The sequence below is a fragment of the Rhinolophus ferrumequinum genome, chromosome 23 (genome assembly GCF_004115265.2).
Source record: "Rhinolophus ferrumequinum isolate MPI-CBG mRhiFer1 chromosome 23, mRhiFer1_v1.p, whole genome shotgun sequence".
Lineage (NCBI taxonomy): Eukaryota > Metazoa > Chordata > Mammalia > Chiroptera > Rhinolophidae > Rhinolophus > Rhinolophus ferrumequinum.
Genome location: NC_046306.1, coordinates 388,228 through 400,398, shown reverse-complemented (window position 1 = coordinate 400,398; position 12,171 = coordinate 388,228). Strand labels below are relative to the sequence as shown.

The window sequence follows — 12,171 nt, the reverse complement described above, 5'->3', positions numbered from 1 at the left end:
GCTTGAAGTGGGGGGGTCACGTCCTCCTCCAGCAGCTGTCCTTGAGTCTAGACTTCGGGCAGGGCCAAGGCGCCCATACCTCGTGCTTCAGATCAGCAGCCCTCAGGCTCGTTTCCCTGCGCTGAACGTACACTGCAGGCCTTGGGCCAGGGCTGCACTGGGGTGGGGGGCCAGGAGGGGCAATGGCTGGCAGAGGCCCCAGCCTTTTCTCAAGTTTTTTCCTGAAACAGCTTCAGAGGAAAGTCAGAACGTGAGCCCATCACACAAGGTGGGAGAGGGCTCTGTCCGCCCAGCCCCATGTCTGACCGCAGGCCCATCTCCTCAGGGGGCTCCGATGTGGGGTGATTGTGGCAGGCAACACCAGTGAGCCCAGGTAGGGCCGGTGGGATGGTGGTCAGTCAGCGGGCATGGTCCCCACGTCCCCTGCCCCAGGGCAAGCCAGTCTCACTCTTTGGGCCAGGGGTCACTGAGCCCCTCTGCCACATGCAGACCCCACCTTTCCCTGGCCAGGTGACCAGCAAGCATGTCATGCCTCAGAGCCGCTGGACACGGCCACTTCCTGCCCCACAGCGTGCTGTCCCATGTGCCCAGCTGGGCCACTTCCTTGGCTCAGGTGGATGGGCCAGAGCCCACTTTTACTCAGTGGACAGCTGCCTGGCCGGCTGCTGAGGGCCAGCCACTGTGTTCAGGGGCTTTCTGAAGAGGATACTCAGTGGCCATAGGTCTTTGCTGAAACTAGGGCACAGGAGCCAAGCCCCTCCCCTCCCGGATACCCACTTCTGGAGCAGGTTTCTCGCCCTCCAGGCTCTCTGGAACCCAAACAGCTCAGCCATTGGTTTGGATTTTCTGTGGCAGCTGCTCTGAGTCAGCCCTGGCGGATGACTGTTCCCTGCCTGCCTGGGGTTGCCTGCAGCTGATGTGCCTGCTGGTGCATCTCCTCTAGCTGGAGGCTGTGTGACTGGCAGTTGCTTATCCCACACCTGGTTCCTGAGCACCGGTAGTGCTGGCACAGGCCCCCCAGTCGTGGGTGTGCTGGGCAGGCATGGACAGCGGTGTGCCGCTGATCTGGCCTTGGAGCCCCAGGTGCTGGCTGGGCTCGGTGGGGCCACAGTGGCTGATCAGACAGGCAGCCTGTGGTGAATGCGTGAGGAGCTCAGGGCTACACCGTGAGATCCCCAGGTGGGCTGGAGAGCCCTGCACCTCTTCAGACCCACACGATTTGTGCAAGACAGAGGGTCTAAAACTGAGCTGGAGACTGGACAAGGCCGGCCTCAAAGGACAGAGCAGGCAGTGACGGGGGACCCCTGAGATGGTGTGACCCCGCTCACCTGCTGAACCAGACCAGACAGAATGCTGCTGGTCACTGGTGCTGCAGAGGGCACAGCATGATAGCAGGCCCTGGGGACACCAGGCAGGATGGGGCATTCCGAAGTCACATACACAGTGCTACTCACAGCCGTCCCCAGGTAAAAGGGGTTGTGCAGCCCTGGAAGCTTGGTGATGGGTGGGGAAGGGAGAGAATGGGGAGACAGCCGTGACAGGCGTCACAGGAAGCTGGCTGTGGCCTAAGACTGCCCGTTGGCCCTTGAGGCGTGAGGTCCACTCCTGGGCCACCGATTGCCCCAGAGCGGCGTCCGGCTGGGTGTTTTTTGTCCCTGCAGGCAGTGCTTTGGTAAAAGGCAGGGCAGGCGTGTGGCCGGTTGGACAGTGAAATGGGCCATGCCCTGGGCAGCGCTATGTGCCCGCCTGTGCCTGGTTCTCCCCTGTTTTCCCCCTGACGGTACCTCAGGGTCTTCCCAGCGCTCCCCTGAGCCCCGTGTGCCTTTAGTGCGCGGTTCTCATTTTCCCTGCACCTGTTGCCCAGCTGTGGCCTCGCGGTTTACCTGCTGTCCTTTGCTGGTGTCTTGTGAATGACTGGCCGCCCACATTTCCGTCCACATCACCTTTTCCTGAGTCGCTTTCTCCTTGGCAGTTCTTCGCCTGTCTGGGTGTTGACCAGCGTGGGCTTCCTCCACTGCCTCTGTTTCTAGAAGGATCCAGTGAACCAGGCCTCTGTGTGGTCAGCTCATGCTCCTTTCCCCCGGCTCCTAACCCCACGAGAGAGGGCAGAGAGCTGGCTGCTCACCTGGGCCTGCTGAGGAGGGAGCCCTGCAAGGCGGCTGCCTCTCCCGTGTGGGTGGGGTTCCTGGGGAAGGGGACAGGAGGTGTGAGCTCCTGTCACATGGCCTGGGGTCCCTGAGCCAGAGGTGCTGTTGGCTCGAAGGCAGGGGCCGGTGATGACAATGCCCTGAGCATCCTGGCCTCCTGTGGATGGGGCTTCGCCTCTGATGTGCTGCTGACCTTGTCCCTCATCTGCCTTTCAGATCGTGTTCAACGCGGATCCTGCTGATGGTGGCCCTGGTCCCATGGTGGGGCCTGGGGTCTCTCAGTCCTACAAGGTGGGGTCAACTCCAGGAGTGGGGACTCCCGGGTTGGGGTCTCAGTCCTACAAGGTGGGGCTGTCTCCAGGAGGGCCCTCCAGGCGGGGCGTCAGGACACCGTCCATTCCACCCTCTAGGTGCACATTCACCCCGACGCCAGTCACCGGAGGACAGCTCGGCGGTCAGACGCCTGGGGCAGCACAGCAGCCAGAAGGCAAGGTATGTCACCCGGCGGGGGTCAAGCCCTGCTCAGCCAGTGAGGCATCACATCCAGCTGCGGATCTCCTGGCCGCTGTCGGTCGCGGTGGACCTGAGCACACCCTCCTTTGGTGACCTCCCTCGTTATGCTCTCAGGAGATGTCAGACAGACGGCCTTGCAGGAGGCCCAATGGCACAGGGCCTGCCCGGAGTCACCGAGCTAGGCACAGCCAGGCCCCTGCACCACTGAGGACGTTTCCGAAAAGCGTTGTCGCAGACTGACGATGCACAGGGAGGCGCCAGTTGCTGCTTCCACATCGTCCAACCAGGAGGACAGATGTGGGGCAGGCTTGGGCTGAGCCCCCTCCCAAGGCCTCAGGGTGGTGTCTCAGGTCCCTCTGGAGCTGGCTGGGTTGTGCTGGCACACGCTCTGAGCTCAGGCCACGCCCCACAGCCCGCCCTCCCCATGTCACCTGCTGCCCTGTGCCAGTGCTGTGGCTCTTGGTGTGGGGCTGGCCTGTCCCGGCCCAGGCACGTGTTCCTGTGGAGTCTAGTCCTGGCAAGTGTCCTGGCCGCCTCTTGGGACTGGCCTTTTGAGTGGGGTTTGCAGCCCAACGGGTCCAGGGTGATGGTCCGCGGTCAGGCCACTCCCCAGCAGTGCTCCCCTGTGCCTTACAACCAGCCCTCAGCGTGTAGCACACCCCCGTCCAGACTCTGGCTGGTAGTCACGCCCTCCCACCAGCCGCCTGCCTGCCCTCCCTCTGGAGCTGGGCAGGGAAAGGGCTGGGAGTGTGGGTAGGGCTGCTGCCAGCGAGAGGCCCACATGTGGCCTTAGCTGGTCACTCAGCCTCTTCGAGCAGGAAGAGGCTTGTGTGGGCATCAGGGAGACTGGTCACCCCTCGTGGGGCATTCCTGATCATGGGAGGCCGTCTGTGCCACACCTCTCCCCGGGGGGCCGCGCGTTAGTGCTGGTGCTGACATCAGGCTAAGTGGGGTGCCATCAGCCCTGAGTTCCATGTTCCTCTGAGAGCCTGTGAATTCTCAGAAATGGTCACTCCCTGGGTTGGGTGTTCACAGGAAATGAGTCCCTTACTGAAAAGCTGGAGGCGGGGGCAGCACTTGGAGCAGGGAAGTGAGTGCCCTGAGCCAGGGGCTCCAGGTGACGTGACTTCACCCTGTGTTTGCCGTTCCAGGGCTGGCCCAGAACAATGGGCCGCCTCCGCCTCCCCACCCCAGTCTCGGCAGCTGTGGGAAAGGTTACTCTCGCGGCGGCTTTTCTGGAAATGCCCCTGCTGAGCTTTGACCCAGTCCTGACTTCAGAGTCACTTTTTTTTTTTTTTTTAATTTTATTGGGGTGACATTTGTTGGTCAAGTTACACAGGTTCAGGGTCACATATAAAGTCATTTTACTACTTGAGCCGTTTCCATTTCCGAGCTCCGGAGCCAGCAGGGAGCAAAGGGGAGGCAGCGTGTCTGCTTCTACCTGCTGTGGGGTTGGGGGCGCGCTCAGTCTGCTCCCCAGCCGCCAGCCTTTTAGGGAGCATCAGTCCCTGTGACGGGGCCTCCATGCTGGGGCCTTACTGCTGGCTTCCTGCCTCCTGGAACCTGGGCTCGTGCACCCTCATAACCCCAGTGCCGCCTGCTCCTGACTGGGGTGGCCTCTGCGTGCTCAGCGAGCCTTGAGTACACGTCCACCTCTGGATGTCTGGGGGTGGGGTCGGCTGGCCCCTCTGGAGGTGACCCCAGTGTCTGCTCCCTGCTGCCCGGACCCCCAAGGGAGGGCCCCAGCTCACGTTGGGCTCTGGGCTCAGGCTGGCCTCCTTGGTCTGATTTGTGCACCAGCATTGGGCCCCATGGAGGAGCCGTGGGGACGGCAGGCGGGGCCCCCGTGTTCACTGACCTCGTCCCCACTCGCTCCCAGGGAAGGTGCTCAGTTACTGGTGCTTCAGCCCCGGGCACAGCATGCGTGAGCTGGCCCGTCAGGGCGTCCGTTCCCTCATCCTCACCAGCGGGACGCTGGCCCCCGTGTCCTCGCTCGCCCTGGAGATGCAGATGTAAGGCTGCCCTGCCTGCCCTGGGGTGGGGGGTCCCAGGCCAGGCCCCAGGGGTTCAGGACCTCACGGGCACCCCTGCCTCCCACCCTCTGCATCCAGCCCTTTCCCAGTCTGCCTGGAAAACCCACATGTCATCGACAAGCACCAGATCTGGGTGGGAATCGTCCCCAAAGGCCCTGACCAAGTCCAGCTGAGCTCCGCCTATGACAAACGGTGGGGCCTCGGGTGAGGGCGTGGGGGCGGGCTGGGTGCCGGGACACGGCCCTGACAGCAGCCCCCTGGCTTCATGCAGGTTCTCTGACGACTGCTTATCCTCCTTGGGGAAGGCGCTAGGTGAGTGCCCAGGGAGGCCCTTGGTCAGGACTGCCCATCCTGGGCTCGGGCCGAGGAGCCCGACCCTGCCCTTCTGCCCCTGCCCGCGGCCCTGCTCACTCACCCCAGGGGCGTCTCCTGCTGACCACGGCCACCGCCCTTGCAGGCAACATCGCCCGCGTCGTCCCCCATGGGCTCCTGGTCTTCTTCCCCTCGTACCCCGTCATGGAGAAAAGCCTGGAATTCTGGCGGGTGCGTTACCCCCATGTGTCCTGGGGGTGAAGGGGCGCCAAACGGCAATGGGTTCGGCAGGGAGAGACCTGATGGGTGTGACAGGTCCCCATCCCTGCCTCCTCCCACAGGCCCGTGACTTTGCCCAGAAGCTGGAGGCCCTGAAACCTGTGTTTGTGGAGCCCAGGAGCAAGGCTGGCTTCTCAGAGGTCCGAGTTCGCTGGGCTGTGCTACTCCCATGGCTGCCCCGAGCTGGCCGCTGTCCCTACCATGGGCTCTGGCCAGCTGCAGGCTGTGCATGGCTGAGGTCCTGCCTGGCCTTGGCATGTTGACTTTTAGAAAGTTTGGATGCGGGGATGATGGCAGCAGAGCCTAGAATCTGAGGAGCTGGCAGTGAAGCAGGGCTCCCCACCCCCCCAGCCTCGGGGCCCCTGTGTTTTCTGGGGAATGCTGAGCAGGCTCTGGGTGCTGGGTACAAGTCACTGGGAACCCCCGGTGGCTGGGACAGTCCTCCATCTTAGAGAACGGGGCCCCGCTGACGAGGAGGGGCCAGGGGCCTGGGCTCCCGGTGACCTGCCTCTCCCTCCAGGTGATGGGTGCTTACTATGCGAGCATTGCCTCTCCTGCATCCCGTGGGGCCGCCTTCTTGGCTGTGTGCCGGGGAAAGGTGAGGCCCCGAGGGTCTGGGTCCCACACTCGGGCCTGTCTGCCCCACCCAAGGGTTCTCACGACTCTGAGCAGGCGCTGCATCACGTGGGGAGGGCTGTTCTCCTGCGCCGGCCCCACGTCCTGCCAACACGCGTTAGGACGGCAGCCCCGCTGACCTGGGGTGGGGCCAGACCCAGCTGGGCTCTGAGCCCCACGCACGGGCTGAGGAGGTGCCCAGAACATAAGACATCATGGGGGTCCTGGGCGCATGACCCCCCCCACCCCCAGTTGGGCCCAGCACGGAGGGCTCCCCCGCTGCCCATCCCCACGCGTGTGCGGGTGTGGGCGGGCCCTGGGGAAGGCCTGTGGGCTCGTGCGGGACAGCCAGGTGAAGTGTGCGTGCCATCCCCAGGCCAGTGAGGGGCTGGACTTCGCAGACGTGAACGGCCGAGGGGTGGTCGTCACGGGCCTCCCGTACCCTCCACGCAAGGACCCCCGGGTGGTCCTGAAGATGCAGTTCCTGGATGAGATGAAGGGCCAGAGCAGGGCTGGCGGCCAGGTGAGGTACAACAGGGCTGGCGGGGGGGACGGCAGGAAGGGCCGGACCCCCGTGACTGAGCCCCCCACAGGTCCTGTCCGGGCAAGACTGGTACCGGCAGCAGGCGTCCAGGGCTGTGAACCAGGCCATTGGGCGGGTCATCCGGCATCGCCATGACTACGGCGCCATCTTCCTCTGTGACCACAGGTGCAGCCCCTCCACCCATGGGGGGGGCCCCTGCCTGGGAGGTGGGCTGGGGCCGGCGGACTCCTGGGCTGACGGCCCCTCCCTGCTAGGTTCACCTTTGCAGACGCCAGAGCCCAGCTGCCCTCCTGGGTACGCCCCCACGTCAAGGTGTACGATCACTTCGGCCACATCATCCGAGACGTGGCCCAGTTCTTCCGTGTCGCCCAGAAAACAGTGAGTCCCCAAAGCCCAGCTGGCTGTTCCTTGAGCCCTCCCTGGGGAGGGGCCAGGCGGCCCCCAACCACCATGTAACTCTCCAGATGCCGGTGCCGACCCCCCTGGCTGCTGCCCCGAGCCTGGGCCAGGGAGAAGCTGCTGTCACGGCCATGTCGCCCGGGCCCCTCTCCACCAGGAAAGCCAAGAGTCTGGACGTGCACGTCCCCAGCCTGAGGCAGACACCCACAGGTGCGTGTGGCCGTCTGACACGGCTGGGCAGGGGGCTCCTTATAAAAGACTGGTGGCCCACTGGGCCTGATGACTGACTATTGCTGGGGGCACCTGGTTTGCTCCTGCCCTTTCCCCAGGTGGGCCCCACACCCATGCTCCCACAGGGCTGCCAGCCGCCCAGGACTCCGAGGACGCCGAGGGCAGCCTGTGTGTGGTGTATGAGCAGGACCCCACCCACGCCCAGCGGAGGCCCGTGGGGCTGCTGGCTGCCCTGGAACACAGCGAGCAGCTGGCTGGGGGGCCTGGGGACGAGGCCCCGCCCAGGGAGGAAGAGGTGCGGGTACAGGGGGCCTGGAGATGGACACTTCCAGGCACTGCCCGCCTGGTCTCAGGCACCTCACACTCACCCCTGGAGGTCCCCTCGGTGGGTGGGCGGTTGGGGTTTTCAGCATATGCCTCGCAGCGCTGTGCCCCCCCAGCTGGCGCTCCCTGACATGCCCCTGTGGCTTCTCTTTGGGGCCAGCTTGGCACGGGCCACTCAGGGTCCAGCTCCTGCTGTGCCCTCCGGTAACCTGCGCTGTGGGTGGGACCCAGCTCCTGCCCTAGGGCTTTTGCCCAGAAACACGTCATTTTTGGTCTGACTCGGAGCTCCTTGTTTCCTGCTCGTGGCACCTCCTTTACTCTCCCTGTCCTGCTCTCTGGGCCCTGGAGTGAGCCCAGCTGCCCACAGAGGCATCTCTTGTTACCTTGTCACTGGCTCCTTCAGTCACCGTGCAACTGCGTGCCGTGACCTACTCTAGTGCTTTGCCCCAAGCAAGCTGATGGCGGGACTCGGGAGGGCCCTTCTCCCGCGCTGTGGGCTCATCACACCGGGCTCGGGGCGTGGGTTGGGACCATGCCTGTGTCACCCTCAGGCACAGTGCTGCTCCACCTCATCCCTCCCGAGAGAGAAGAGGTCTGGGGACGAGCAGAGAGGAGGGAGGAGGAAGATCAGACTGGTCAGCAATCAGGTAGGTGAGCTGCCCACAGCCGCATCTGGGGTGTGGTAGGAGCCACAGGCCTGGTGTGGCTCTCGGTGCCCTCGCCCACGGCCAGTGGCCCCGAGTAAGCAGACTGAGGTGTGAGCAGGCCACACCTACCTGTCATTCTAACCTCCAGGGGGCTTGGTCGGGCAGTGGTGAGCACTGGGCCTCCATGCCACCTTCCCGCAGGGCCCTCACGCAGCGTGGCCTCGGTGCCACAGCCACTTCCAGATGTCTGTATTTGTCCTGTGGTTCCTGGACCAATCTGCACAGCCCCACGTCTCTCCGCTTGAGCCTTTCCCTATGAGAACATGCGGAACCCCCTAAACCCGAGCGGACAGGGCCACCCCCACGGCATCCTGCTCTGGGCACTTCGTCCTGCAAACCTGTGGTCGGACGCGGGCCTTTCACTCTGTTTTGGTTTTCTGGGAGAGCCCTTCATAGGTGGCACAGTGGGGTCCACAGACCTGTGGGCTCCTTCCACGGAAGGCTCTGCCTGCCCAGCAGGGTGGGAGGCAGGCCTTGCCCTTGTGACCGGGTTAGGGTGGGGCCTGCAGCCAGGCTGGCTCCCTTGGGCAGTGCTAGTTTGGCTCTTGGCACGAGGTGGACACTGACATGCCCGAATGTGGGGAGAGTCTGCGTTCCCAGCCTCAGATGACAACAGTTAAAGCAACTGAGTGACAGCCTGAGCCAGAAGCCTCCGGAAAGCCACGCACCGCCTCTGTCCGTCTCCCTCGCTTCTGGGAAGAACCAGAAGCCCAGGGACTGACACTGTCAGGAAGTGAGCTGGGCGCCCGGGGCCTGGGCTTTTGAGGGCCGAGCTGGACAGGGCCTGGGAAGCCAGTCTGATTTCCATGCTTCCTCATCCAAGTATCAAATGGGGCCCGGGGTGTCTCCAGTCCCCGGTGCTTTGAGACGCCTCACTTGCTGCGAGCTGACCATGCCCTAAACCATGGGCGTAGGGAGCTTGGAGGAGCAGAGCCCCCAGGCCAGAGAAGCTGCTCCCCGGCCCGTCTTCCCTGCAGGCCCCTCCTGGCTGCTTTCACTGGGACCCCAGCCTGGTGGCCAGCCTCGCCATGGGATGGGGCAGGGTCGGTGTGTCTGATGGGGCTCTGGCCGGCCGGCCATGTGTCCTGCAGGAGGGGCCGGCGGCCGGAGCCCAGGCGGGCAGGGCCAGGCTGTTCATGGTGGCCGTGAAGCAGGCGCTGAGCCAGGCCAGCTTCGCCGTCTTCACCCAGACCCTGCGGGACTACAAGGGCTCCGACGACTTCCAGGCCCTGGCAGACCGCCTCGGCCCGCTCTTTGCTGAGGACTCCAGGAAGCACAAGCTGCTCCAAGGTGCCCCGGGGAGTGCTGTGGGCGCGGGGCGGGCGCCAGGCTCCATGTCGTGGCCGGCGGCCCACAGTCGCGGGTCCCCAGCCCGGCACTGGCTGCAGCGTCCCTTCCGACAGGCTTCTACCAGTTCGTGCGGCCCCACCACAAGGAGCGGTTTGAGCAGCTCTGCCTGCAGCTGACGGGCCAGGGCTGCGGTAACCTGCCCAAGCACAGCCTTCCCCCTGGGCAGTGGGCACGACCGGCCTTGGAGCCCAGTGGTGAGCAGCGCTTGACCAGCAGGACGCTCAGACTCACCCTCGGGTGGGGCCTAGCGGGTGCGGCCCTGGGCTGGGTCCTCACTTGGACCAGCCTCCCTGTTCCTGCCTGAGAACTGGCAGACCACTGTGGGCTGGTACCACGTGGGGAGCTTGGCCGTCCTGCACCTGGGGCGTTGTGCACCACTGGGGTACTGAGGCCCTGGCCCCCCATCTACCTGGAGTGGGTCCTGCACCTGCAGAGCCAGGGAGCCTGGCTTTGGAATATCCCATTGCTCGTGGGAGGGGACTTTCCAGCCCTAGAGTCCCAACCTCTCCCCCGCCCCGGGCTTGGTGCCCATTGCGATGTCCTTGCACCTGTCCCTCCCAGCTGTCCATGGGAAGGTGTGAGTCAGAGGGCCTCCTGCTGTGGTCCCAGGAGCATTGTGAGGCCCAGTCTCCCCTTGGACAGACGTGCTTCCTCCCTAGGGAGCACTTCGAACCCTTAGGGACCAGTTGGGTGACTCCTGCGTCTCCATGTTTCTTCAGGAAGGAGGCAGCCTGACTCCAAGCTGACCCTGTCCCAGGGTGCGGCCAGGCAGCTGGACCCTGGAGAACATCTGAACCAGGGTGGGCCCCACCTGGCCTCCAGGCCACCACCCCAAGGTACCTGGTCCCTGAAGAGACTTCTGGTCAGAACCAGGAGCTGAAAAACCCTGGAGGGGGAGTCTCCTGGGGGCCGCCCTAGTTCTGCACCCCAGAGCGAGGGAGGCTGACACAGGCGCCCCCAGACCCCGGGCTCCTGGACCCCAACACCGCCCGAGCCGTGTTACCTCCCCTCCAGGAGACCCCGGCGGTTGTTGGCAAAAGGGGTCTGGAGCCGCTAGAGCAGAGGCGCGGGGCCAGCCTGCCGTGAATGCCTACCTGGCAGATGCCCGCCGGGCCTTGGGGTCTGCAAGCTGTAGCCAGCTCCTGGCAGCACTGACCACCTACAAACGGGACGATGACTTCGAGAAGGTGGTGGCTGTGGTGGCGGCACTTACCACGTCGAGGCCAGAGGACTTGACCCTGCTGCAGAGCAAGTGGCTAGGGGCTTGCGGGTGGGTGGCGGGCCGGTGGGGGGGCCGGTGGGCGGGGCCTGAACGCCGCCTCCGCCGCCCGCAGGGTTCAGCATGTTTGTGCGCCCGCACCACAAGGAACGCTTCCGGCAGACATGCGCAGACCTGACCGGCCAACCTGCCCCAGGCCCGAGCACCGAGCCGCCGGGACCCCGGGAGGGGAGCCCCACCCTGCCTCCCGACCTCGCCCTCGGGGCTCCCGGGCCAGGTAGGGTGACCCATCCTGCCATCCCTGGAGTCCCGCTCAGCCGGGCAGGGGTGGCAGTAGGTGTGTGCCCAGGCGCCCCTCGGACCCATGCTTGTCTCCAGGCCCCTCAGAGCAGGAGAGACCAGGGACGATTCAGAGCAAAATCTCCTCCTTCCTGACACAGCGGCCCCCCGGGGACCCCCTGGGACACACGCAGTCCCAGTGTGGTAGGTCGCCTGTGGGGGCGTGGGAGGCCGGCCCGAGCAGCAGGCCGGCAGTGCTCACAGCGGCCCCTGCGGCAGGCCTGGTGTGCCCCGGCTGCAGGGTGGAGGAAGCGGTCCCCTTCCGGTGCCCCTCCTGTGACTTTTACTGCTGCCGGGCCTGCTGGCAACAGCACCTCCAGGTCGGTGGCCGGACCCCAGGGACACGGCTGCCTGGTGCCACTGCACGTGGTGGGCTGAGGGGTGAGGTGGTCAGCGGTGCCCATCAGGCATGTCCAGCGCCCTCTGTGTCTTCACAGGCCAATAGGAGGACGTGCCCTGCCTGCTGTGCCACCACCAGGAAGCAGAGCCTCTCCCAGATCTTTTGGCCGGAGCCCCAGTGACTGGGGACCCTCTGAGCACTGCAGGGTCTGTGGAGGCCCAGGCTGCCCCCTCCCGGGTCCAGACTGGACATCTGCCTGTTGGCTGGGGGCAGGCCAGGCCCAGCCCCAGCTGCCGCTTCGCCAGAGCCCATCATCAGGGAGGCCAGGGTCTGGGCACGCCTGGGAGAGGGGTCTGTCTGCTGGCCTGTGGGGCAGCCTCAGGGCCTTTGAAGCTGAGCCCACAACCCAGAAGGATGGACATTCTTGGGACCCGTGCCGGGGAAGTGGACCTGTTCTGTCAGCTGGCAGTGCTCTAATAAAGCTGCTGGCACTACTGGGCTCTGTCTACGTGGCCTGAGCTTCGTGGTGGGGTTTGAGGGTGCCAGGGAGGTTGGATGGGGGCGTCTGTGCAGGGTCCCCCTCCCACTGTCCCAAGAGCACTTTGTTCAAACTTGGCTCAGCCTCAGTCCACAGCTGGACAGGAAGACACGGTGACACCAGAGCATAAAGGAGCCTGGAATACCCCCCACTTCCAGGCTGCTGACTGCTGACTGATCGGTCACTGGGTCATGGGAAGGTGCTGGGAAGGGCCCACAGCACTGCCCCCCCCCCGCCCCCCCCCTCCCCCCCCGCACTGGGTGGTGGGGAGGGCTGGCGCC

General features: G+C 65.0%; 1 protein-coding gene across 13 annotated transcripts in view; it reads left to right on the top strand.

Moving 5' to 3' along the window:
* Positions 1 to 12,079, top strand: part of RTEL1 (regulator of telomere elongation helicase 1) — a 33,090-nt gene extending 21,011 nt beyond the window's left edge. For 6 of the 13 annotated variants that reach the window (XM_033095513.1, XM_033095523.1, XM_033095520.1 and 3 more), the window contains exons 15-35: positions 2,364 to 2,438; positions 2,558 to 2,639; positions 4,540 to 4,672; positions 4,772 to 4,885; positions 4,965 to 5,005; positions 5,151 to 5,236; positions 5,347 to 5,424; positions 5,805 to 5,882; positions 6,276 to 6,422; positions 6,493 to 6,608; positions 6,698 to 6,821; positions 6,908 to 7,052; positions 7,172 to 7,374; positions 7,949 to 8,044; positions 9,196 to 9,394; positions 9,508 to 9,648; positions 10,174 to 10,290; positions 10,469 to 10,706; positions 10,789 to 10,950; positions 11,052 to 11,156; positions 11,450 to 12,078. In XM_033095513.1, the coding sequence (XP_032951404.1) occupies positions 2,364 to 2,438; positions 2,558 to 2,639; positions 4,540 to 4,672; positions 4,772 to 4,885; positions 4,965 to 5,005; positions 5,151 to 5,236; positions 5,347 to 5,424; positions 5,805 to 5,882; positions 6,276 to 6,422; positions 6,493 to 6,608; positions 6,698 to 6,821; positions 6,908 to 7,052; positions 7,172 to 7,374; positions 7,949 to 8,044; positions 9,196 to 9,394; positions 9,508 to 9,648; positions 10,174 to 10,290; positions 10,469 to 10,706; positions 10,789 to 10,950; positions 11,052 to 11,156; positions 11,450 to 11,870 (2,901 nt within the window). In that variant the 3' untranslated portion in view covers positions 11,871 to 12,078. Of the gene's footprint in view, positions 1 to 2,363; positions 2,439 to 2,557; positions 2,640 to 4,539; positions 4,673 to 4,771; positions 4,886 to 4,964; positions 5,006 to 5,150; positions 5,237 to 5,346; positions 5,425 to 5,804; positions 5,883 to 6,275; positions 6,423 to 6,492; positions 6,609 to 6,697; positions 6,822 to 6,907; positions 7,053 to 7,171; positions 7,375 to 7,948; positions 8,045 to 9,195; positions 9,395 to 9,507; positions 9,649 to 10,173; positions 10,291 to 10,468; positions 10,707 to 10,788; positions 10,951 to 11,051; positions 11,333 to 11,449 lie in introns of all 13 variants that reach the window. The other 7 variants (XM_033095525.1, XM_033095515.1, XM_033095514.1 and 4 more) reach the window with 7 other exon arrangements.
* Positions 12,080 to 12,171: the final 92 nt, after the last annotated feature.